This window comes from Lupinus angustifolius, chromosome LG08 (assembly GCF_001865875.1).
Source record: "Lupinus angustifolius cultivar Tanjil chromosome LG08, LupAngTanjil_v1.0, whole genome shotgun sequence".
Lineage (NCBI taxonomy): Eukaryota > Viridiplantae > Streptophyta > Magnoliopsida > Fabales > Fabaceae > Lupinus > Lupinus angustifolius.
The window spans coordinates 10,288,279-10,309,843 of record NC_032016.1 but is presented as its reverse complement, the minus strand read 5'-3'; the positions used below and the strand labels follow the sequence as shown (position 1 = coordinate 10,309,843).

The window sequence follows — 21,565 nt, the reverse complement described above, 5'->3', positions numbered from 1 at the left end:
GCAGTCATTTCCCTCTAAAACTCAATTCACAAATAAATCCTTAAAAGATTGTCTAACTTTCATTTGATCTACTCTCTTTTTAGGCATTTTAATGATCTCTTACACACATGTTCAAACAACTTAAGACATGCGGACAAGGATCACATGTCCCATAATTTTTCTGTCCCTCTATCCCAGACTAATCAAATTTGATGAAATAATATTAAAATATTAATTTTTGTTTTTATATTTTTTCTTTTAAATAAATGGAGTTTTATCATTGACGTGGTACATAAATTGAGACATAAATGGGGACATGTGATCCTCATCCAAGACGTGCTCCTAGTGCCTTTTCTACAATATGAGCTTCGACTTTCTTTGTAATAGGGGTGAGCATGGGCCGGGTTGGGACGGGTTAAGGCTTGTCCTTACCCGACCCTAAATATTGGTCGGGTCACTTTTTTGAACCCGGACCTAGACCCGAAGTTAACCCGACCCTAAATAGCGATCAGGTCAGCCTTTAAACCCGACCCAACCCTAGACCCGATTAAATATAATGTATACTCATTTTAGATAAAACTTCTCAATATTATTTATTATTATGAATATGTAGTTTATATATAAAATGGTAAATGTATATATATTATTAATCATGTATATATTATGGAAAATTAAAGAATAAATGATACTTTCGACTAAAAGGGTATCGTTATTCTATAAACATTTGAATAAAAACACATACAAACATGACGAGCGACTGACCCTGGGACGGGACGGGTCGGTTCATGCTTGGTCCCTACCCAGCCCTAAATATTGACAGGGTCTATTTTTGGAACCCGAACCCGACCATAGACCCGATCATATCCAACCCTATTCAGACTCGATCATGATCGGGCCGTACTAGATTACCGGTTAGGGTCAAGTCCTGCTCACCCTTACTTTGTAATACACTCATATCTAATCTTATTTTATGTGTTTAATCATGTAACATAATATTATTATCTCTATTACATGAAATTTATTTTATTGTTCAAACATTGACTATATTAAATAGATCATATATCAAAATTTAATAGTTTTAATCACCCATATCAACAAAGGATGAATTCTGAACACTATTAAACACAATGCAATTCAAAGAAAAAGTCCAAACATCCCTTTTTGTTGACAAAGTTACTAGTATTACAAAATTTAATACTTTAAGTAAAGGCTTTGCACCTTAACTTTCAAACCGCTGAAAGCCCTCTTCTATTTAAAAGAAAGAGAAGAAGAAAAGGGAAGAAAAATCAAATTCCTTATCCTAATATGCTTTCATCAGTTTCATTGCTTCTCTTCATTCTTAAATTGTTTGGTCTGTTAGCTAAACACCTCAAAGTTATATACATTTTATATATACACCTTTACCTCACTTGAGTTTGTTAAAAAAACTTCAAAGAAATAAAACAAAACACAACGTGGATGCACGTGCATTCTGACACTCACGTGCCTGGACATTGCTCCTTTGGTTAGGTCAGGGTGTAAGAAATCAAAACAAAATATATTTAATGATAAGAGTTGCTAGAAAAAGAGAAAGAGCATAATATCTATGTAATATTAATATAAAAATTTATATGCATTTTATATTATTAATCATTAATTTGTATTTTTTTTTAAAATCGATAATTAGTAAAATAAATGTTAAATTATTGATTGACAATTTTTTACACTGTTAGTATATACATTTTTTAAAATATAATTAATGAAGAGGAACATTTTCCCATATACCTTCTCATTGGGACTCTTAACCACCCTCCCTTGCTTCTCACTTATTTTAACAATCACCTGAATCACTTCTAAATCTATTACTTTCATCACTTTCCCATAAATAAAAAAGTAATTGTTTGACTAATGCTCTTAACAAGAAATTAAATTATTATACTTATAGTCCAAGAAATATGTTCACCATGAAATGTGAATAAGCTCGTATAATATGTATCTTATACTATTTGTCTGAATGTATAATAAATTTTGATTCTTAGCACACTATGAATAACATTTCCCAATAAATGAATTAATTTAATATATGAGACAGTTTTTCTACACACATAGTCACATATACATTGTTCTACAGTACTTTGGTGATTATAAAATGGTTTCGGTTTTAGTTAATAAAGTTTTACAAACTACGATAAAATAAATTATAAAGCATTCAGAGATGCAGAGAGAGAAAGAGATTCTTGTTGTGTTGATAAACTTAGTTAGTATGAAATGGGAGCATCTTATATATGAGATCAAGTTTGTGGTTGCAATATATACCACACAAAGAGATCAATCTTATCATGAGAACCAAGGAAGGAGTTTATACACACTAACTAAAGCTAAGAGAAGAGGCCATTCTCATTCTTCAACTCATGTATGTCTCTCAATCTCTTCTTATATTTCTTAATTCCTTCAATATATAGTTAATGCATTGGTGTATTGAGTTCTACATTTTCGTCTATAGCTTAGTTTGAGCTTCAAATTATGAATATAAGTGCATGCACCCTATGGTTTATCACATTTTCAGTTAAAATATGTTACTGTTCTATTAGACTTGGAAATTTTGAACGTGCATCATCATGGATTGGTTTACAATGTGTAAATATATACTTCAATTTGTATTCAAAGACATGTGCTATCATATTCAAAGAGAATGTGCTATCATATTCAAAGACATGGAACCTAAGTGAAAAATACATTACCTATAGGATTAATTAGTAAGATTAACCAGTTGGTAAAACCTTGGTTAATACCACCGCCAATATAATTTAGATCTTACTTCATAGAGTATAGTCCTACAGAATTTGAGCCAACTTCTTCATTTAGTCCTACAGAAATAAAACTCACTGTTCGAGAAATTTATATCCCAAATAAATTAGTCGTGATACGAATACAAAAATATTAATTATCATGCTATTCTATGGTCAAAGTAGATCTTATTGTGAAAAGATGTACATGATTCACCACAAGAATATTTAAATATACACATGTACATGTTACTCATACGTGGATCTCATTGAAACCAAGATAATTACTCATAAATAAAGTTTAAAAAGAACTGGTCCTTTGCTTGTTTATTGTAAAATTTATTTGAGTAAGTCAAATAATCATTTTATTTTTTGTTTTTATGATGCTTAAATATTTTTTTGTACTTTTACTTTTTATCTAAACAAATCTTAGACCAATAGTTGTCACTGAGTGAGAACATAGTAGCAGAGAAAAGGAATCATACGTGAATGGGCATCTTTTTCCCAATTACAGCGTTTTGTCATGTTGGGGAACATTGATTTTGGTACCATTTACTTTTCCTAATACAATATTTTATTTATAAAAATATATATTTGACTTGGCAAAATTTTGCAAAAATTGCAGTCCTATTTTATAAGGTATATATGGTTTGAATCGGGCTGTGAAAAATATAAGTTTAGTATGAAGGCAAGCAACTTAAATTTTTAAATAAAAATTTATAAAAAGTTCTTTTAAATAGATGCAACCTTTAATCGATTACTTATATCATATATAAATTTAATTATGTGAGTATTGTATAATGTATTTATGAATAGGTCAGTTGGTAGGTTAAATAAGTTTTTTTTTAAAGCTTAAGTTTAAGTATGTATTGTTAAATAATGTTTTTAGAAAGATTTAAGCCTATCTCATTTAATTTGTGAAATAGGTTAAAACCAGTATAAACATTCTCACCCCTAATAATAGAAATAGAAGAGGACATCTAGTACCCCCTTCACAACTCATGTCAATCTCAGAGTGAGTGATGTTTCAAGATTTTGGCATTTGGTGGGATTTAACCTTTTTCTTTATCATTTACATTCACATTAATTCTCAACTTGGTCATAAATAATCACCTTATATTTTTTTTCTTTATTTATTGTTTTTATATAATTTGAAGATAATACAGTCATCTTCTAGCCTATTCTTTTACTAATGAAGTTATTCTCTCATTTTATAAATAAGGAACTAATCATTTGTATAATAGGATCAACTTTAGTATTTAGCCTTACAGTGACGGATTTTGAACAAAATTTTAAAGGGGACAATAATATTTAATTACAATAATATAGCCTTATATAATAATATTTAAGAATCTATTATGGTGATATACCACCTAGTCAACTTGATAAAATAGGGAATGTCCCCTTAGTTTATGAAATCCCTTACAAGGATGATAGTGATTTTGGATGAAATGATGCTTTTACTTATACTAGAATAAAGAGGCAATGAATAAATGTTATATAGCATAAACTTGCATAATGCACATAGACAAGGCAATAGGAACTTATTTTTGGATTGAAAGAAATGGGAACCTTATTTTCATAAACTTGGCTCCCTACATTGTCTGATACATCTCAGTCATATACCAATTTCGAGGAGTGACCTTTTTCATTTCAGGTAAAAATATGTTACACTCTATATTGTCTCAGCACTTTTGTTTTACTACTTTACCCATCTCACCTGCAATACTACCTACCTTAATATATATATAATATAAAACTATCAAATTCTTATATCATCCCTCATGTATTTAAAGTTAAATAGATGTTCATGATGCTATTCTTTTTCCTAATATATTTCTTCATCCCTCCAAATTTATTAATACAATTTTAATGATTAAAATGAAGTCCATCATTTTTATAAGTTTTTTCCTTGCATAAAAATAGTCCATATATTATCTTTTCATTAAGTTAAACTTTTGATAAATATTTACATAAAAATTAGTTATTGTTAATTTTATTTAATATGTGTTAAATTTCTGCCCCCTTTTAGTCTTTTTGGTTCCTTGCAGCTGGAATTGTTCCCCAAAAACAAGACAACATTTTTGTTTATTATTTTATAAAATGATTATATTTCTTATTTCAATAAATTTATTCAATAAATCTTAAAAATAGAATACCAAACTAAATACAATCTATAAAATAAGATAGTCAAAAATCTCCTGGTGGTAAAACTAAAGAATCATATTATCACTTTACTAAAAAGCTACTACATTGGCTCTCATCATGTAAAAAAATTCTATTATTTATAAATAAATAAAATTGTATGTCTTTTTTTTAATATAAAACTGCATGTTCACAATTTATTGTGTACAATTATTTTTTATTTTTTTGTGGAAGATTAGGAACTGAACCAAATAAAATAAGATGATTTGATTTAGTTCAATTCATATTGGTTCATGGTACAAAAATTTAAATGCACCTAAATTGACTTATTTTCACTAAAAATTAAAAAACCTAGAAAATCATAATAAATCTTTTAATAAAGTTCCACACATTTTTTTTTATTAAAATCAAAAGTTCAAATTAATTATCCAATAAACTCGGTATGTGTTTCCCATAAAACACTTGACACATTTTACAAAACAACTATTGAACTACACAAATATCAAAACACAATAGTAAGACTCGGGGACGTTGATTTAAGTGATACATGTTTGATTTCCTTTAAGCAAGGTTTCAGGTTCGAGTTTTATAGATAAAAAAAATGTCTGTTTGAAGAGTTAGCCCCACATACCTGTGGATGTTCCCGGCTTAGTCAGGATTGTCATACATGTAAGAAACAAAAAAACACAATAGTAAGTTGAAACTCCATCAAATAACAAATATAAATAAGTTAATTTCTTACAATAATTGTAGGCTAAATAATAATAATAATTGTATGCTACATGAATGTGCCGATATTGTGGTTTTAAAAATTGAAACTGAGAGCTGAACTATTTGAATATAATTTCACAAACTTAAAATGAAATTGAATTGAACCAACTATCTTTTCTGGTTCTATTTGATTTTATAGATTTTGGGAGGAGGAGGGGAAAAAATGGGAACCAACTTTTATGAGTTGTTGAATAGGGTGAATGCATGAATGAAAATTAATCATCTATTATAATTTTTCTTTATTTATGTTTGTGACTTTAGAATAAGCATATTTAGTGAGATTTAAGAAATCTCATCTAAATAATGTCTTATTCATTGTCAATCAGAATACTATTTTTTATTATTTATTTTTTTAAATTTTTTCTTATATTTACATGTCAATATATGATTTGACTTGAAATAGGAAATAAGATACGATTAGAAACAAAAATTGTAAATGGGATTGTGTGAATAGGAGTAAATGAGTAAGAAATATGGTCAAAGTGATGAGTGGGATATTCAAATTTGAAAGGGAAACAGTCCCACAAGTTCAGTCCAGTCTAGTCTACTACAAGTACCAAGCCACTGTTTATCCTTAAACCTTTTATTACTCTCACTCCCTCTTTCTATTGGACTATTATATCAACATCATCACTTCCCCACCTTTCACTTTATCATTATTCTTTCTCTCTTATCTCATCACATCTTACACACCATATAACATATTATATCTCTTCCAAACTTTCATACTTTGTTCATCATCTTATATACCAATGCTTCCATCTTTATTTATTTATCTAAATTAAGTATATAATAATAGTGATGAGTAAGAATAATGTGGGCACATAGAACATAGATTTATATATACATGAAAAGCAACATTGAAATACAATTACTAGAGGAATGAATACTCATGAATGATGAGAAGGGTCATTGAAAAAGAATAGTTTTTGTTTTTCAGGTATCATGAAGAAGAAGAAAAAGAATGACATGATGATGGAGGAGAATAACAACACACCTCGACTTTTACGAACCAAAGATGGGCCTACCAATATTCCTACTACCACTACCATTGTTTCTGCCGCCACCACCACCCCTCAGAGGAGCAACAACAAGAGCAGATTCGCCGCCACCGCCACCGTAGATGACGGTGGCGGGATAGATTGTTCTGGAAAGTATTTCAAGTCATGCATGGCAGGGTTGATAGCTGATTGTGTTGCACTATGTTGTTGCCCATGTGCTGTTCTTCACTGTTTTGCTTTGGCTTTTGTGAAGGCGCCATGGGTTGTTGGGAGAAGGTGTTTGGGGTTAGGGAAAAAGAAGAACAAGGACAGAAAAGTGAAGAGGAAATGCTGCAAGAAGGGTTATGATTATGATTATGATTATGAAGATGATAATGAAGATGCTAATAATAATGTTGATATTGTCCTTGAGAGAAACAGGCAAATGAATTCAATGGTGGACACTAATGTTGTTGGTGAAATGGACAATGTCACTGTCAATGCTGCCTTTGAAGCTGAGAAGGTTTGGTTGGAGCTTTATCAAATTGGTCATTTGGATTTTGGAAGGGTTTCTTCATCACATGATTGAATTCATCAATTCTTTCAATATTCTCTATTTCATGGAGACCCTAACTCAATAATTGATTCAATTTTTGTTTATCAAGTGTGTTTTAATTTTCAGGAGTTTAAGAAAAATATCATTTGCAATTTAGCATTAGTCTCAATCTCCTTGGGTCTTAGATTCAATTTAAGACCTGTCTTTTTACATTATTATTGAGCTGAGACCTTAGTCAATTTTATTGTTGTTTTGATTCTGTATATATGTAATCATTACAGCAAACTCACAATGAGTAGTACCCCTTATGTCTTTTCAGATATTTCTTTTGCTGTCTAATTAAGGTTGTGTAATTGAGACTGAGATGACAAGGAATTAGGTGGGGCAATAGATATTGAGACAAATATTGGCAATGTCGAAGATGATCATCTATATATAAGATGAGAAGTTGAAGTAGAAATTGTTGTTGCAAGAGAATCTGTTATGATAAAGGGCAATGACTTGGATGTAGGTGTAACATGGATAAATTCAGGAGTCACTTGGATGCATGGTGTGACTCGTGAATTGGTAAAGACATTACCTAATATTCATGCAACATGTTGTAACTCTACTTATTAAATTTGAGTATCATAGTTTTTTCAATTCAGTCTGACCATAGAGCACAACATCGACAAGAATAATTGAAAAGGAAGATAAATTTTAGTATTTACACATTTTAATCGACATGATTTATTTTAATACAAAAATATGTATGTATTAATTTTGTAATAGTTTTTTATATTATTATTATATAATCTATTATTCATTTTCAATTATTTTTTACTTCTAAATAAAAATAATATAATGGAAGGAGAATGATATAATGATTTGACTAGATATAAGGCTTAAGTGAAAATGAAATCATGTAAAGACAATCAATGAGATATTCATAACACATCAATATTTTAATTTTAATATTAAATGATATTATTAAAAATCATAAAATATACTTGTATTTAATATTACATATTATTTGCATCTCCGTCTGCATAAAAGTTTTTCTCCATAATATAATATATAAAATTATAAATAGTGAGGAAGTTAGTAAAAGGGAGAGAAGTTAGGCTATCGTCGACATATTTGTTTAGCGTTGTTATAAGTAATTGGTGGTAGAAGAAACAAAAGAGTTAGCGAGTTGACTCAGAAGCGAGTTGGTGAAAATGGCGGAAGCGAGTTCAAGAGAAGTGACTCGGATAATGGTAGGAGTGAACGAGTCAAGTATAAAGGGTTACCCAAACCCTTCTATCAGTAGCAAAGGTGCTTTTGAATGGACCATTCAGAAGATCGTTCGTCATAACGTCAACGCCTTCGACCTTCTCTTTCTTCATGTTCAAGTTCCCGATGAAGATGGTTCTTTCCTTTTTCTCTTTATTCATTTCATCATTTTTCATTATTACTTACGATTTTGTATTATTCTTCTAACTAAGGGAAAACAAAAATTAAGATCACTGAAATTTCAATTAAATAATATCTCTTATTGTGTGTGTGTGTGTGTGTGTTTGGATCAATGATGATTCTTCAATATTAGGTTCCAATATGATTGATGTCTATAGTTTAAGTGCTAATTTTAACATTTATTTGTAAAAAAATTGTTAATTGAGTATACCCTGTTTGGAATTGAAGAGATTAGTGAGTGGGAATTTGCATTTTTAACTGATCATCTTTTACCATATTGTCATGTATATTTAGAAGATGTAGTTTGTTTTAGAGGAAGGAAATGACAATTGAAGATAACATTATGTAATTTGGGTTATTCTGATAATGAAATTCATTTTTTTTATTACTTTTTGTTCTTCATGACATAAATAGGGTTGTGGGTATGAACAAGTCATTAAGATTTGCACTTCTTCAAATCTAGCTACCAGCACTAGTTGAACTTTTACAATATTAGTATCATGCCTAAGCTTTTAAAACATTATTGACAATTTTCATGTTTTTTTTGCTTTGTCTTTCTTGTATTTTGCTTTGTTCACTCTCTTTCTTCAATCTGGATCTAATCTAGAAAGGCCTTGGTATCATGCAAGGCAATCTAACAGTGCTTTCTGTCTTTGTTTCTGCTAGGCTTTGATGACATGGACAGTATCTATGCATCGCCCGAAGATTTTAAGAACTTGAATCAGAGAAATAGAATTAGTGGGACTCATCTGCTAGAGTATTTTGTCAATAGGTGTCATGAAATTGGGGTAATAGTTTTCCTGTTCTTCTTGATCTCACTTCCATTACCTCCATTCTTTTTAAGTAATTTGGTTTCTAAAGTTTCTTTTCTGGCACCTTAATAATTTTTTGTGATCATCTCTACAAGCTCAACATCATGATATATTTGTAGGTGAGGTGTCAAGCATGGACAAAACTAGGTGATCCCAAAGAAGTAATCTGTCATGAGGTGAAACGGTTACAGCCTGATTTTCTGGTTGTCGGCAGCCGAGGTCTTGGCCCGTTCCAGAAGTATGTGTGTTTACCTTATAAATTGCTCAATCTTTTTTTAATGAAATCTTAAGAACGCATCAGGATGTGTTTGAATAAACCACTTTATTAAACGCTCATTCGCCTAGGCTCCTTTTTTTATTTAACTAGAAAGACCTTATTTTCATAAGGTTAGTAGATAAGCTAAAAAGAATTTATAGGAGGGATATAAGCTATTTTTTATGAACTTATTTTCATAACATGTTGTCATAAGCTCTTTGAAGTTCTCCCAAATGCCCCCTTAATGCTCCTAGAATCAATTTATTCTGAAACGGTTTGCTAACTAATTCATATGAATGTGTTCTGCAGGGTTTTCGTTGGCACTGTGAGTGAGTTTTGTGTTAAGCATTGTGAATGCCCTGTTATTACTATCAAACGCAAGGCAAATGAAACTCCACAGGACCCTGTTGATGACTGATATTTTGTTAATACCTGTACCTGACATTTGTGATTCCAGTACCTATTTTGGCCAAGTTAAAAGAAAAAAATTGTGATGTTAGTAAAGATTCTATAGAGATGTTGATTGTAGAAATCTGAGAAGGATCCAAAACATTTTGTGCTGCCTTGCCCTGTTCCTTTGATCCTCAATCTGTATTTCAGCTATGTTGATTTCTTTGTATGTAGAGTTATATATATACTATGTTGTTTGTAATATTTGAGAGAGTGGTTGCTATTTTTTAGTATGATCTATGTAGTACTTTGAAATGGTTGTCATATCTTTTGGATATTTTGATACTTTTAGATAGTGTTGATCCATTTTGGTACCAAAAATTTCTTGTATTAATTTGGTTCCTCAAAATGAAAAATTGATCCTCAATATTTTGAAAAGTAGATCAAAATAGGCCCTCTTTTTATAAATAAGTTAACTTGAAAAGGAATAATTCAACCAACATTTAAAAGTTTTTAGGATCAATGTGATTTTTCATTTTTTTAAGGAAGAAAATGAGGTCTCCAACTCTCCACTCCTACTAGATAACATTTTATGTATATACCTTTGAATTATATTTCATAGATATTTTGTGCATTAATATATCCATAATGTTGTATGCGTGTCTTGTATCTGTAATAGAATAGTACTTGCTAGAATTGAAATGTTGAGTGGGTAAAAGATGTCGATTCTGTGTCAGGAAGTTTTGTTTTTATATTGTGATTATTGGAATGGGTGAGAGAGGTCCCCAGAACTTAAATGCATGGATCCAAAATAAGCAACACAAAAAGAGAAGCATAAGAGTACAATTTATAGAAAGAGAATTGTAGGCCATGCTAGATGCCTCAGCCTCACGTGGGTCTATGAAAATAGACTTATGAACCTTACCACTTCCTCCATTATTTCCTTCATCACATATCCAAACATCTATACATACTCTTAAACATCTAAACTTTGAATCAAATTATCTCAACCCAATACTCCCACTTATCCAAACAAAGGCATTATGCAATTTCAGACACATGACACAATCCAAACATCAACGCAAATTCCACAATGTTATCTTTGTCTGGATGTTAGTGAACATGACCCCTATGCAAAATAGTTTGAATTATCTTTTTATTGCTTTCAAGTATGGATGTCTACACTAAATTTAATTAATTCTAGTTTTATGTACTTGTCATCATAGAAATTGCAAATTGGATGTGATACAAGAAAGTATATGATATTATATCCTAGGCCTATCAATGTTACATTCTCTGAATCCGCCTAGAGTTTGCTTATACATCAATAATCTTGATTTTGGTCTCACCATCTACGGCGTCTTCTTCCATAAACATACGCGAATGCAGCTATGGAAGCAGCAAGAATAACCCCAGCAGTAGCATGCCAAGCAAACAGTGGTTTTTCCAAAAGTAGGTCAGAGGTTCTAACATCGACCAGTGGCAATACTAGTGCCGGTTTCTGGCTAACCGTCACTGCAAACCCCAAACCATGCCGCTCCAGCTCGGCCAGGTCTTCAATTTCAGGCCTTAACCTAGTGGTCTTGGCTATTGCTTCATACTCTCGTTTGGTTCCACCTTCAAGGAATGCCCCAACAAGATGACCCTTGCTAACCCAATAGGCTCCAAATGTTTCACCACTTGACATATCTCCATAATAAACAACTTCCCCAACATTATCCCCATAAAATTGCCATGACAATGTGAACACTCTGGAATAGAAAAAAGGAAGATAATCAAATTCCCCTGTTTTGTCTCCATCCATTATGGCAGCAACAGCATGCCTTGCAGATTTTCTTGCAGCATCAACATGCTCGAGTCTACGAATTTCCCCGAATACTTTGACCGGAAATGCTGCAACATCTCCAATTGCATAGACCGAGCTGTTGCTCGACTGCAACTTTCCGTTCACTTTGATTCCACCTTTCTCCAAAGTAAGCTGGCCTTCAAAGAGTCCTGTATTCGGACGTATACCAATTCCCACCACAACCATGTCCACGGATATCTTTCTTCCATCTCTAAGGTTAACAGCTGTAACCTGTAAAAAAGTCACTTAACTAATGGAACCATTGTGAAATATAGTGTTTTTTCTTTAAATTATTTTCATATAGGAAGATAAATATAATTTGCTGAAAATATCCATTATCAACACCCCAGATTCCAATGATTTTTTTGTTACCTTTCCATTGGAGTCAAAATCTAATGATTGAAGCACAGTTCCCTTGATGAAATCTACTCCTTTTGATTTATAATATTCTTCATAGTAGGCTGCAATCTCTGGTGTTAATAAACGGGCCACTGTATAATTAACAAAAAATGGTATCAATGTTTGAAGAAATGAATTCTGATACAAAAAGAAATTATGAGTGGCAATGCGGAGCATTCAGTTACATAGAATACATGCAAAATTGCAAACAAACACACAAATTACACAAAATTGAGTGAACAGAAATTAAAATTTGAAGTTAATACATACTGCAATGTGGTTCAGGGAAGACCATGGTTACGTTTATTTTATTGATCACTAAAGATGCAGCACACTCCATGCCTATGTATCCACCACCAATGACAACAGCATTCCCTCCGGGAGAAGATTGCATAGCATCAACAAGCCTATTTGCATCTGCTATATCTCGTAAATAACAGACGTTTTCAGCATCTGATCCCGTCACACCAAATTCTTCAAGCTTTAAAGCCTGCACTCCACATTGATGAAATAATTGTCATTGTTCATAAATTAGTATTTGGTATAATCATGATTCACATTAAGACACAATATTACTTCAGTCCAAGATAAAACATAATGTTCCTGGATCCTCTCATACATCCAGAAAATTCGAAAAGGCTGCATCTCCTTTCAATTTGTTCTTCAAAAATGCATGGCATGAATGCAATTACTTGAAAAGATAAGCATATTGTTTTATGCGAAGAAAACTCTCATTCTGAGATTAGTCTTAATACCCGGGCACCTGTGGCAACAATAAGAATCTTGTAACTTATGGTCTCTCCAGTTGCTGTTAACAAGGTCTTACGTTTCACATCAGCAGACTTAACAGCAGTCCCAAGAATTAATTCAATTCCTGAAAGAAAGTAAAACAAATTACAGAATCTGCATGTAGGTAGAATAATTGTTTTACACAGTGATGAGTTCTAAAAATATAATTACCATGTTGTTTATACCATTTTGGAGTCAATCTTTCCTCATTTGCACCAACACAAGTATGAAAGGATGGAAGGCGTGCAGGAGCTGTATGTTAATGTTACACAAATTAAGCTTCAAGAATCAAGATGTTTATTGAAGATTGGGAAGGTGTTTAGTCTAATACCTTGTGGAAGTAAAAAACCTTTGCTTAATGCAGGTCTCTCATAAGGAGCAACCTGAAACATGAAATTCATTTGATAAGAAAGTAAGAGAGAAAAAGAGAGAAAATTGATATAAAAAAACATACATACAGGTTCTTGAGAAATAATGCAAAGTTGACCATTGGAGAGTCCTCTATTCACGAATTCAAGAGCAGCATAACCAGCACCCACGCCTCCACCAAGAATTACATACACAAAAGCTCTTCCCATTTCTTCTTCTTCTTCTTCTTCTTCTTCTTCTTCTTCTTCTTCTTCTTCTTCTTCTTCTTCTTCTTCTTCTTCTTCTTCTTCTTCTTCTTCTTCTTCTTCTTCTTCTTCTTCTTCTTCTTCTTCTTCTTCTTCTTCTTCTTCTTCTTCTTCTTCTTCTTCTTCTTCTTCTTCTTCTTCTTCTTCTTCTTCTTCTTCTTCTTCTTCTTCTTCTTCTTCTTCTTCTTCTTCTTCTTCTTCTTCTTCTTCTTCTTCTTTTTCTTCCAAATTTGTGAAGATCAATAACCCAATCAACAAGAATTGAAGATGAGGATGAAAATGACAATGGGGACCATTTGGATTTACTCTAATGCCCCTTATACACGCTTACTCACACCTGTCATGTCATCATTATTCATTACTGTTTGTGGTCTGTAACGTGTATGAATATGATTACCTGAATCGTGGATAAGGCTCCAGATATTGATCACCATTCACCACAAAAGTAAAGTAATAGTGTTTATTCTTGTTCTAACTTATCCTCTATGATCCATAACTTATGTGGTGTACGTGTGTGTGATTCATTCTAAGCTTAAACAAATACATGAGGAGGGACAAGAACACCAATTAAGAAACTGAGGAGGACATGGAGAACAAGAGGTACTTTAGTCCAAAACAAGTTTTAAGACAGGTTAACAAAAAATACTATAATTCAAAGGGATAAACACCCATTTTACATGAAAATAATTAACATTTTCACTCCTTACTTTTATAATTATACAAATTCAAAATTATGCATAGATTTCTCTAAGCATTTCATTCACAACTCATGTAATAAGATGATCAAACTTAAAGCAAACATTAAGCACATATATAACTCAAAAGAATTAAAACTTCATGGATTAATACTAAATGAATCAATATGTATCTTAAGTGTCAAATTGATCCTATTTAATACACTCTTTTAATGGTACTTTAACTACTTAATCAATTCAAAATGAATGAAATTATACTAATATATGATACTTGTTTAAATGGTCAAGCCACACATCTCGAGTATTTTGTAGGATTAATCCGGAAGAATAATTGAAAAAGATAAGTTTCGGACAAAAACAAGAATTCAGCCATGACTAGTCCGAGTAAAACTACGATAACTCATTCGTTCAACATTGGATCACGTTGAATTTTGGATATGTTGTTTCTAACTGATGGATCTTCAATATGAATAGTCAGATCATCGATATGAGCAAAACTCTCTATGTTGAGTGCATGTTTCCACGCTTAGTGCAAGCAACAGCAAAAATCAGCATTTCACCACTGTTTCATCTGCGCTTAGCGCACTCACTTGCGCTCAGCTCAATGGATGGTATGCTGAGCGCATCGAGTTTCCCCTAGCGCAAGTTGGTGCATTGAAAGCTCACGAAAAGCCAGTTGGAGATGCGCTGAGCATACCAACAGTGCGTTGAACGCATATGACAACATCTAAAAACTATTTGAGGACCTCCAAATCGAACCAAAAGATACACACTATGTCATATTATTTGTAATACTTCTCTTCTGAGTTTATAGGGTAGTTTAACTCATTTTAGTTATGGAATTGATGTGTAGGTATTAGAGGAGTTAATCTATACTCAATTGTGTATGGTTCTACCATCCCATGAGTTGTGTTTTATCCTTATCTTACTTATACCATGTGAAAATGAGTAGCTAAAACTCTTGTTGGGATTGAATGTAACACAAGCTTGATGTATACACACTAATTCATCTATTAATTCATGAATTTTTGTTTATCTTTGAGTTCTTGTATTTTCTTAATGTTTGCTTTAAGTTTGACCATCTTATTACATGATATTAGAATAAGTTGCTTTAGTTCTTTCTTACATTATTCTGAACTTACATAACTCAACAAGTAGTACATTTTCTAGACATAGACTTATATTATTTGTCATCTTAAGCATTTTACGTATTAGTATCTAGATATAATGTTAATCTTGTGATTTTATAACTCAAATTGAATGGCATAGACTACTAGGCATAGAGATATGCTTGAAGATTCAAAAATATGAAATTTATCATTATAATTGCTAGACATAGAGCTATATTTGGTAAAGTGTTAGTATAGACCAAGACATTGGCGACTAATATAATTGAGGTGTTACATGCATCGACTACTAGGCAAAGAGATATGATTTTGCAAGTCATATTTCTTAATCTTATGAATTGAAGTTACTAGATATTGGACTTTCTTGCATAAGTTGCTAAATTGACTAAGACATTAGCTTTTGGTACTTTTGAGGTCATTACGTGGAATAATCATTACTGAATGAACTTGCTTTAAGAATCAGGTACGCACAGATAGTAAGTGTGACGTTCAATCTCAACTCCTTTTATAATTGTATTGCAATTCTGATATTTATTTTGTCACAAAAAAAAAACTCTTTGAATCATAACTTAAAATAATAATTTTTAGTTGAAAGGCTTGTATATAGCAAGTCCTTGTGGATATGAAAACTCCTTACTCTATACTTATTTGTGACGTTGAGGTAGTTTTATACTCCTATTGTCGGTTAACATATTATATTCAATCCCATCAAAGGAAAAACTTAGCTACCCATTTTCACAAAATGAGTGGTTCTACCACCACTCATGGGGTGATAAAACCACATATAAATGAGCATAAATTAACTCCTTTAATACTTACACTTAATTCTCACGATCTAAGTGAGCTAAAGTCTCTTAAAAACTTAGAAATTTTGCATTAAAATGCAATATAATATTCAAAGTGTGTCCCCAATAGCTCGAATTAAACCTTCTTAAATAGTGTTTGCATGATGACATTTGTGCTCAGCCGCTCAGCCTACCACCTGTATGCTCAACACAACTCTTCAGCTAGCCAGATCCAACCTTTTAGTGCACTAGCTCGTGTTGAGCTCAACATCTGCACGGAGCGCACCTTACACTTACGCTAAATGCAGGCTTTGCGCTTAATGTATAAGTTATAGATGCTAATTGTTTTAATTATTGATTGAATACGCCCAACACAAGATTTGTGCTGGGCGTGGGTCTTCCTTCGATGAACGTGGAACTTGTGCTGAGTGCAGGCCTCAACTGCTGCCTGATCCACTCAGCCTGATTCTTGCGCTGAGCCAAGTTGATATTTGTCCGGAAACTTTACTTTTTTCGATCATTCCTTTGGTTTAAGCCTACACAAACACTTCAATGATGATAGTTTATCAATTCACAAGCGTTTGTCATGTAAGAGCATAAATCATTCATTTAGGTTTATTAAAGAGTTAAAATGTCATAAAATAAGTGTATATTTTATGATCATTTTAACACCCTTGGTAGTTTATTCAACTTGTAGGCCATTGAAGATATATCATGATAGCAATCCTGCTGTATTCTAGATGGTGAGAGAAATGGTGGACCCCAATGAAGTCACGGTTGAACACATATTAACCAAACAAATGTACGCGAGTGCTTTGACAAAGTGTAAGGGCTTATTGTATTTATTTTCTTGTTTTGAGTCTTCCATTCATTAATTAAAAAATTGATTGAAGTTGTCTTAACAACTCTTGAAATATTCATTTCTATGATCTGTCGATTTGAGATGTCATGTAAAGTACAATTAATATGGTTTAAACCATTGTAACCTATATGAAAGGGTAGGTCCACTCTTCACTTTTCTATAAATATGTATTGGAACATATGAAAATAAGTTGATGCATTTTGCATAAAATCTCATCAAATTCTTGAGTGAAAAAAACAGGTTGAGATCATATGTGACTCAAGCAAAAAAGAAGATGAAACCAAGTTATCAATCCATGGCTTCTAGAGGTATGTTATCATTCTATCTTGTTTTATATAATGATGCATGTTATAATTACATGCAACTAGAGTATATAAGTATGAATTCATGATGTACTATGCATATCATGATGTTTATCAAATTTTAACATACTAATAGTCACCAAAAGTTACATTAAGAATATTGTTCATTAAGAATTATCTTTTCAGTAGCCAAGTTCTAAGAGTTTGATCAATAATTTGAAGAATGTCATAAATTTAAACTTTAACTACATGACTTAAATTTGTGGTTGTATGATTTTAACCATATATTTTGAGGAAATGAAGATGAAAGAACTGAGATATTTGAAAAAGTGATTCGACTTAATTAACGCTGGTTCAGGTTATTATAAGTTTTTCAGCACTTGGATTTGATGACCAAATTCACTTTGTTGAATATATTAATGTCCACTGACATGGAATTGTGTGGTTTTTTATTTTCTTATCTTCTTCAGTGAATGACACTTTTATATGCAAAATGATAAATAAAAAATTAACAAAAGAATATGGTGGTCTTCTAAGCAGGTTAAGAAGATTGTTAACAATTTTAAAATTTGGAATTAGAGTTCAAATGACACGAAGATTGGAAGGCAACTTAATTTACTGTATATATAACATTCACTCTGTTTCATGTCCCTATATATATATAGGGAACAACACAATATATTGGGTCTTATACTATATATATATATATATGGTTATGATGAAAATATAATTATTGGTCACATAACAACTTCTTTTAATTTTGACCGTTCAAATAAAATCCAACGATTTATATTAATTATTCTCATTTCTTATAATAACATTTATTTCTCATCCTAATAAGGATGTAGCAAAGATATTACAAAAGTTTCTAGAGTAGTACAAAGTAAATGTGTTAAACTATTAGGCACAAAGAGTTTTTTTTATCCTTTTAAAATTGCTATTATAATGATATGCACATAATTAATTAGTTGTGGTAATAGACACAAGCCTATTGAATATTTTCCTCATAAAATATTATTAGAATAAAGTAGCAAAGGAATAAAATTGAGAAAAGAAAAAGTAGTATTAGTTTTGTCTCATCTTAAATTGCTATGTTGCGTTTTCCTTGAGTGGCCGACTCAGCACGTGAAAGAACCTTATCCATCACATGGGTGTTTTGAAAATGTATTTTGCACATAAAACATGTGAGTGAATAGAATGAATGGCAAATAGATATAACATACAGTGAAAGTCCACAAGTAATTGTCCTCTTTTCCTTTCTAAGATATAACATAACCCTAGGACAAGGTCTCTTGAGTCACCCTCCACAATCCCTTTGTTTGAAATATTTGTTTAGAGCTTAAAAGGTTGAAGTTTGGTACACCATGAATTCTACTCCAGTATCATCACTATACATTGGCCTAACTTCAATTGGTGCTCACAAAATGACATTTCTTTCAATTTAATCCTAATCTCATTCCTCCAACAATTTACCATTCATCATTGTCAATCAAATGCATTAAAATAATAATTAGCAATCCAATGCATCAAACCCCATCTTATGATATTGGAGTAATTCCTACACACTTTTACCCCCACAAGCTAAATAAAGACTCACTCTATAAAGCTAGGAAATAAACAAAACAATTAAAATGGGGTTTAGAATACTCCTATATATAGGAGCAACCCCTTTTATTGTGATGACTTGTTAGGAGTCCTTTTTATACATTTCTTTAATTTTTCAATGAAAACCTTCCAACTACACCTACGTAAAAAGAGGAAATGTTGGTTAGTTTTAGATGAAAATCTTTTGGATACATATTTATTATGAGATGAGATCATCTCCAAACTGGACCCTATAGTATTGAAACGTGAGAATGGAGATAATTTTATAAGTTTTTATTTAATTAATTGGATAATAATAAAAAACTGGATTGTTAATTTTTTTTAATTTCACATGTTAGAGAATGAGCTCAGTAATGAACTCTTTATTATTGTTTTTGAATAAAGTCATAATTTTAACTACTAAATCATAATAGATAAATAAATACATCTTGGACCTTTGACTTGAGACCATTGGAAAGTTAAAACAACTAAAGATGGATAACGATAATGATGATTTGTATAAAATTATAAGTGATAATATTAACAATAACCATTTCTTTACTTCCTTCTGAATATGGACTGTTGAGAACATAAGTGGTGTGAATTGAAGAGATGTATGTGAAGACTTCAATTGCACTCATCACCAACAAATTAGGTTTACGTCGGAGTCCAATATGTTGCATGGCCATGCACTAAAATAGGTAATTGGGAAAAAGTGGGTGTGAATCTTTCACAAAAATAGATACTGGTTATTACTATTTCATCACCATGTTTCATTTTTTTGCGGCTTTAGTTAGGCACTGTATGGCCAAATTTCTTTTTCCAAAATGCAAATGCAAATGAAAATGAAAATGCAAATGCATGTCCATACTACCAACGGACGTTGGTTCAAGTGGTACATGTGTGATTCCCCTTAAGCAAGGTTTCGGGTTCGAGTCTTGTGGATAGAAAAAATGTCCGCTGGGAGAGTTAGCCCCACGTACCTATGGATGTTCCCGGCTCAGACATGATTGCCTCTAGTGCGAGAATACACGTGGAAAACCAAAAAAAGTGCACGTACATACTTGCTTGGTCGTCTTTCCATATATGAGAATGAGAGTGGATTATAAGAATGAAAGTTTATAAGAATGAAAGCACTAGTCAAATTCACATTAACTCTTCCTGATTCTTTGAGTTCCCTTTATCCACTAATCCAAAGTTTCAACTTTACTAAAGTGCGAATAAATCTTTATAAACTATGCAAGTACAACTAATCATCAGGTTCAGCTTGACACAAAAGCCACAGATTCTTGAATTAGTTTAAGCAACATAAGACAAGCCGTCATTGAGATAATAATAGGAAATTACTATAATAAGAACATGCAGATATATGGTATTATATATATATATATAAGGTCCTATATTACAACCCATAACTACTTTTCCTCTCAACTCATGGTACTTAAAAATAAATAAACTTCAACTACTTATATAAACAGGCCTAATTAATAATGTTATTCAGCTAGATAGTACACTCTAGCTCACATAAGAACTCAAGAAAACATATAATATATTATATTATATGCATAGGTTTGATTAATCTCGATTGAGTAATTAATCACAATGACCAGATATCCTCCATGCTCCAATAGGTGTTGTCATTGGTAGGACAACAACTAGATTGATCAGGAATTGTTGTAGGGAGCTGAGTTGAAAATATGGGATCCAAAGTGGTTCCTTGGTATGAAGAAGGTGGAGAGTATGTTGTTCCCACATGCTCATGATGAGCCATGGTGGTGGACATTTGACTAGTGCTTTCTTTATGATGGTGATAATCATTTGTCTGATCACAACTATTCTCTTGTTGGAAATTCTCTGCTTGCTTAATGTATTTTTGGATCCTAGTTCTCCAAAAGTTCTTAATCTCATTATCAGTTCTTCTTGGAAGATGTTTTGCAATTTTCGACCACCTATATTAAGTGGTGAACTAATGTTCTTAAATTATAATTACATTACAATAATAACTGAAAATAAATTACTTGATTTGTTTGGTTTTATATTAAGATATGGTGTTTGTAACGTATAAGCTTTTAAAATTAATTTTTCAATCAAATATAAGTATAAAGTATGTCTTAAAACTGTTACCATATATATCTACAAGTGCTAATAGCACCTTCACATTAATTAACGAGACAAAGAAAATGCAAGTTAATTTAAACTGTAAACAAGTGAAAGACGAGTAGGTTAAAGAAAGTGTGGTGAGAATGTACATGTGTGTTTGTTTGTGAATGAGAGGGGAAGAAAGATAGAGTAAGCACAAGCATGAGTGTGATTTCTTGAAAACTAAAAGCCTAAAGTTGCCATTTGATTAAAATTCACTCTTAGAGTTATCTCCTTTGCTGAAATCATAGATATGATCGTTTTATATTTCTTTCTCTCCAACATTATTAGATACGTATGGTGTGTCTGATTGAAACCATGTTCCTTGGCTGAGA

The 21,565-nt window shown here is 31.8% G+C and overlaps 4 protein-coding genes across 5 annotated transcripts in view; 2 read left to right on the top strand and 2 right to left on the bottom strand.

Moving 5' to 3' along the window:
• LOC109353687 lies at positions 2,053-7,477 on the top strand. The gene is made up of 2 exons (XM_019596038.1): positions 2,053-2,371; positions 6,601-7,477. Exon 2 carries the CDS (start codon positions 6,606-6,608, stop codon positions 7,227-7,229), a length of 624 nt encoding a protein of 207 aa, XP_019451583.1. The 5' UTR covers positions 2,053-2,371; positions 6,601-6,605; the 3' UTR covers positions 7,230-7,477.
• LOC109353362 (universal stress protein A-like protein) lies at positions 8,315-10,412 on the top strand. Its single transcript, XM_019595596.1, has 4 exons — positions 8,315-8,585; positions 9,297-9,418; positions 9,562-9,680; positions 10,008-10,412. The coding sequence occupies exons 1-4, from the start codon at positions 8,396-8,398 to the stop codon at positions 10,114-10,116; spliced, it is 540 nt and encodes a 179-aa protein (XP_019451141.1). The 5' UTR covers positions 8,315-8,395; the 3' UTR covers positions 10,117-10,412.
• On the bottom strand, positions 11,225-15,395 carry LOC109354873 (monodehydroascorbate reductase 4, peroxisomal-like). 2 transcript variants are annotated; one of them, XM_019597663.1, is made up of 8 exons: positions 15,391-15,395; positions 13,581-13,705; positions 13,454-13,505; positions 13,294-13,374; positions 13,089-13,207; positions 12,604-12,823; positions 12,307-12,425; positions 11,225-12,165 (listed from the first exon to the last, which is right to left on the bottom strand). In XM_019597663.1, the coding sequence occupies exons 2-8, from the start codon at positions 13,698-13,700 to the stop codon at positions 11,434-11,436; spliced, it is 1,443 nt and encodes a 480-aa protein (XP_019453208.1). In that variant the 5' UTR covers positions 13,701-13,705; positions 15,391-15,395; the 3' UTR covers positions 11,225-11,433. The 2 variants fall into 2 exon arrangements, with proteins under 2 accessions (XP_019453208.1, XP_019453207.1); XM_019597662.1 differs by lacking the exon at positions 15,391-15,395 and having other exon boundaries at positions 13,581-13,746.
• LOC109353721 (myb-related protein 340-like) overlaps positions 20,237-21,565 on the bottom strand; it is a 3,928-nt gene continuing 2,599 nt past the window's right edge. The window contains exon 3 of the mRNA XM_019596081.1: positions 20,237-21,040. Coding sequence (XP_019451626.1) covers positions 20,689-21,040 — 352 coding nt within the window. The 3' untranslated portion in view covers positions 20,237-20,688. The remainder of the gene's footprint in view (positions 21,041-21,565) is intronic.

What these genes read in the sequence shown, in the direction of transcription:
- LOC109353687 (XM_019596038.1), top strand. Translation starts at nt 6,606, where the DNA reads ATGAAGAAGAAGAAAAAGAATGACATGATGATGGAGGAGAATAACAAC.
- LOC109353362 (XM_019595596.1), top strand. Translation starts at nt 8,396, where the DNA reads ATGGCGGAAGCGAGTTCAAGAGAAGTGACTCGGATAATGGTAGGAGTG. An exon ending in ATAGGTGTCATGAAATTGGG is followed by an intron (nt 9,419 to 9,561) that starts GTAATAGTTTTC and finishes ATATATTTGTAG; the next exon opens with GTGAGGTGTCAAGCATGGAC. An exon ending in GGTCTTGGCCCGTTCCAGAA is followed by an intron (nt 9,681 to 10,007) that starts GTATGTGTGTTT and finishes TGTGTTCTGCAG; the next exon opens with GGTTTTCGTTGGCACTGTGA.
- LOC109354873 (XM_019597663.1), bottom strand. Translation starts at nt 13,700, where the DNA reads ATGGGAAGAGCTTTTGTGTATGTAATTCTTGGTGGAGGCGTGGGTGCT. An exon ending in TTGTTGCCACAGGTGCCCGG is followed by an intron (nt 12,824 to 13,088) that starts GTATTAAGACTA and finishes TGTGGAGTGCAG; the next exon opens with GCTTTAAAGCTTGAAGAATT. An exon ending in ATTTTGACTCCAATGGAAAG is followed by an intron (nt 12,166 to 12,306) that starts GTAACAAAAAAA and finishes ACTTTTTTACAG; the next exon opens with GTTACAGCTGTTAACCTTAG.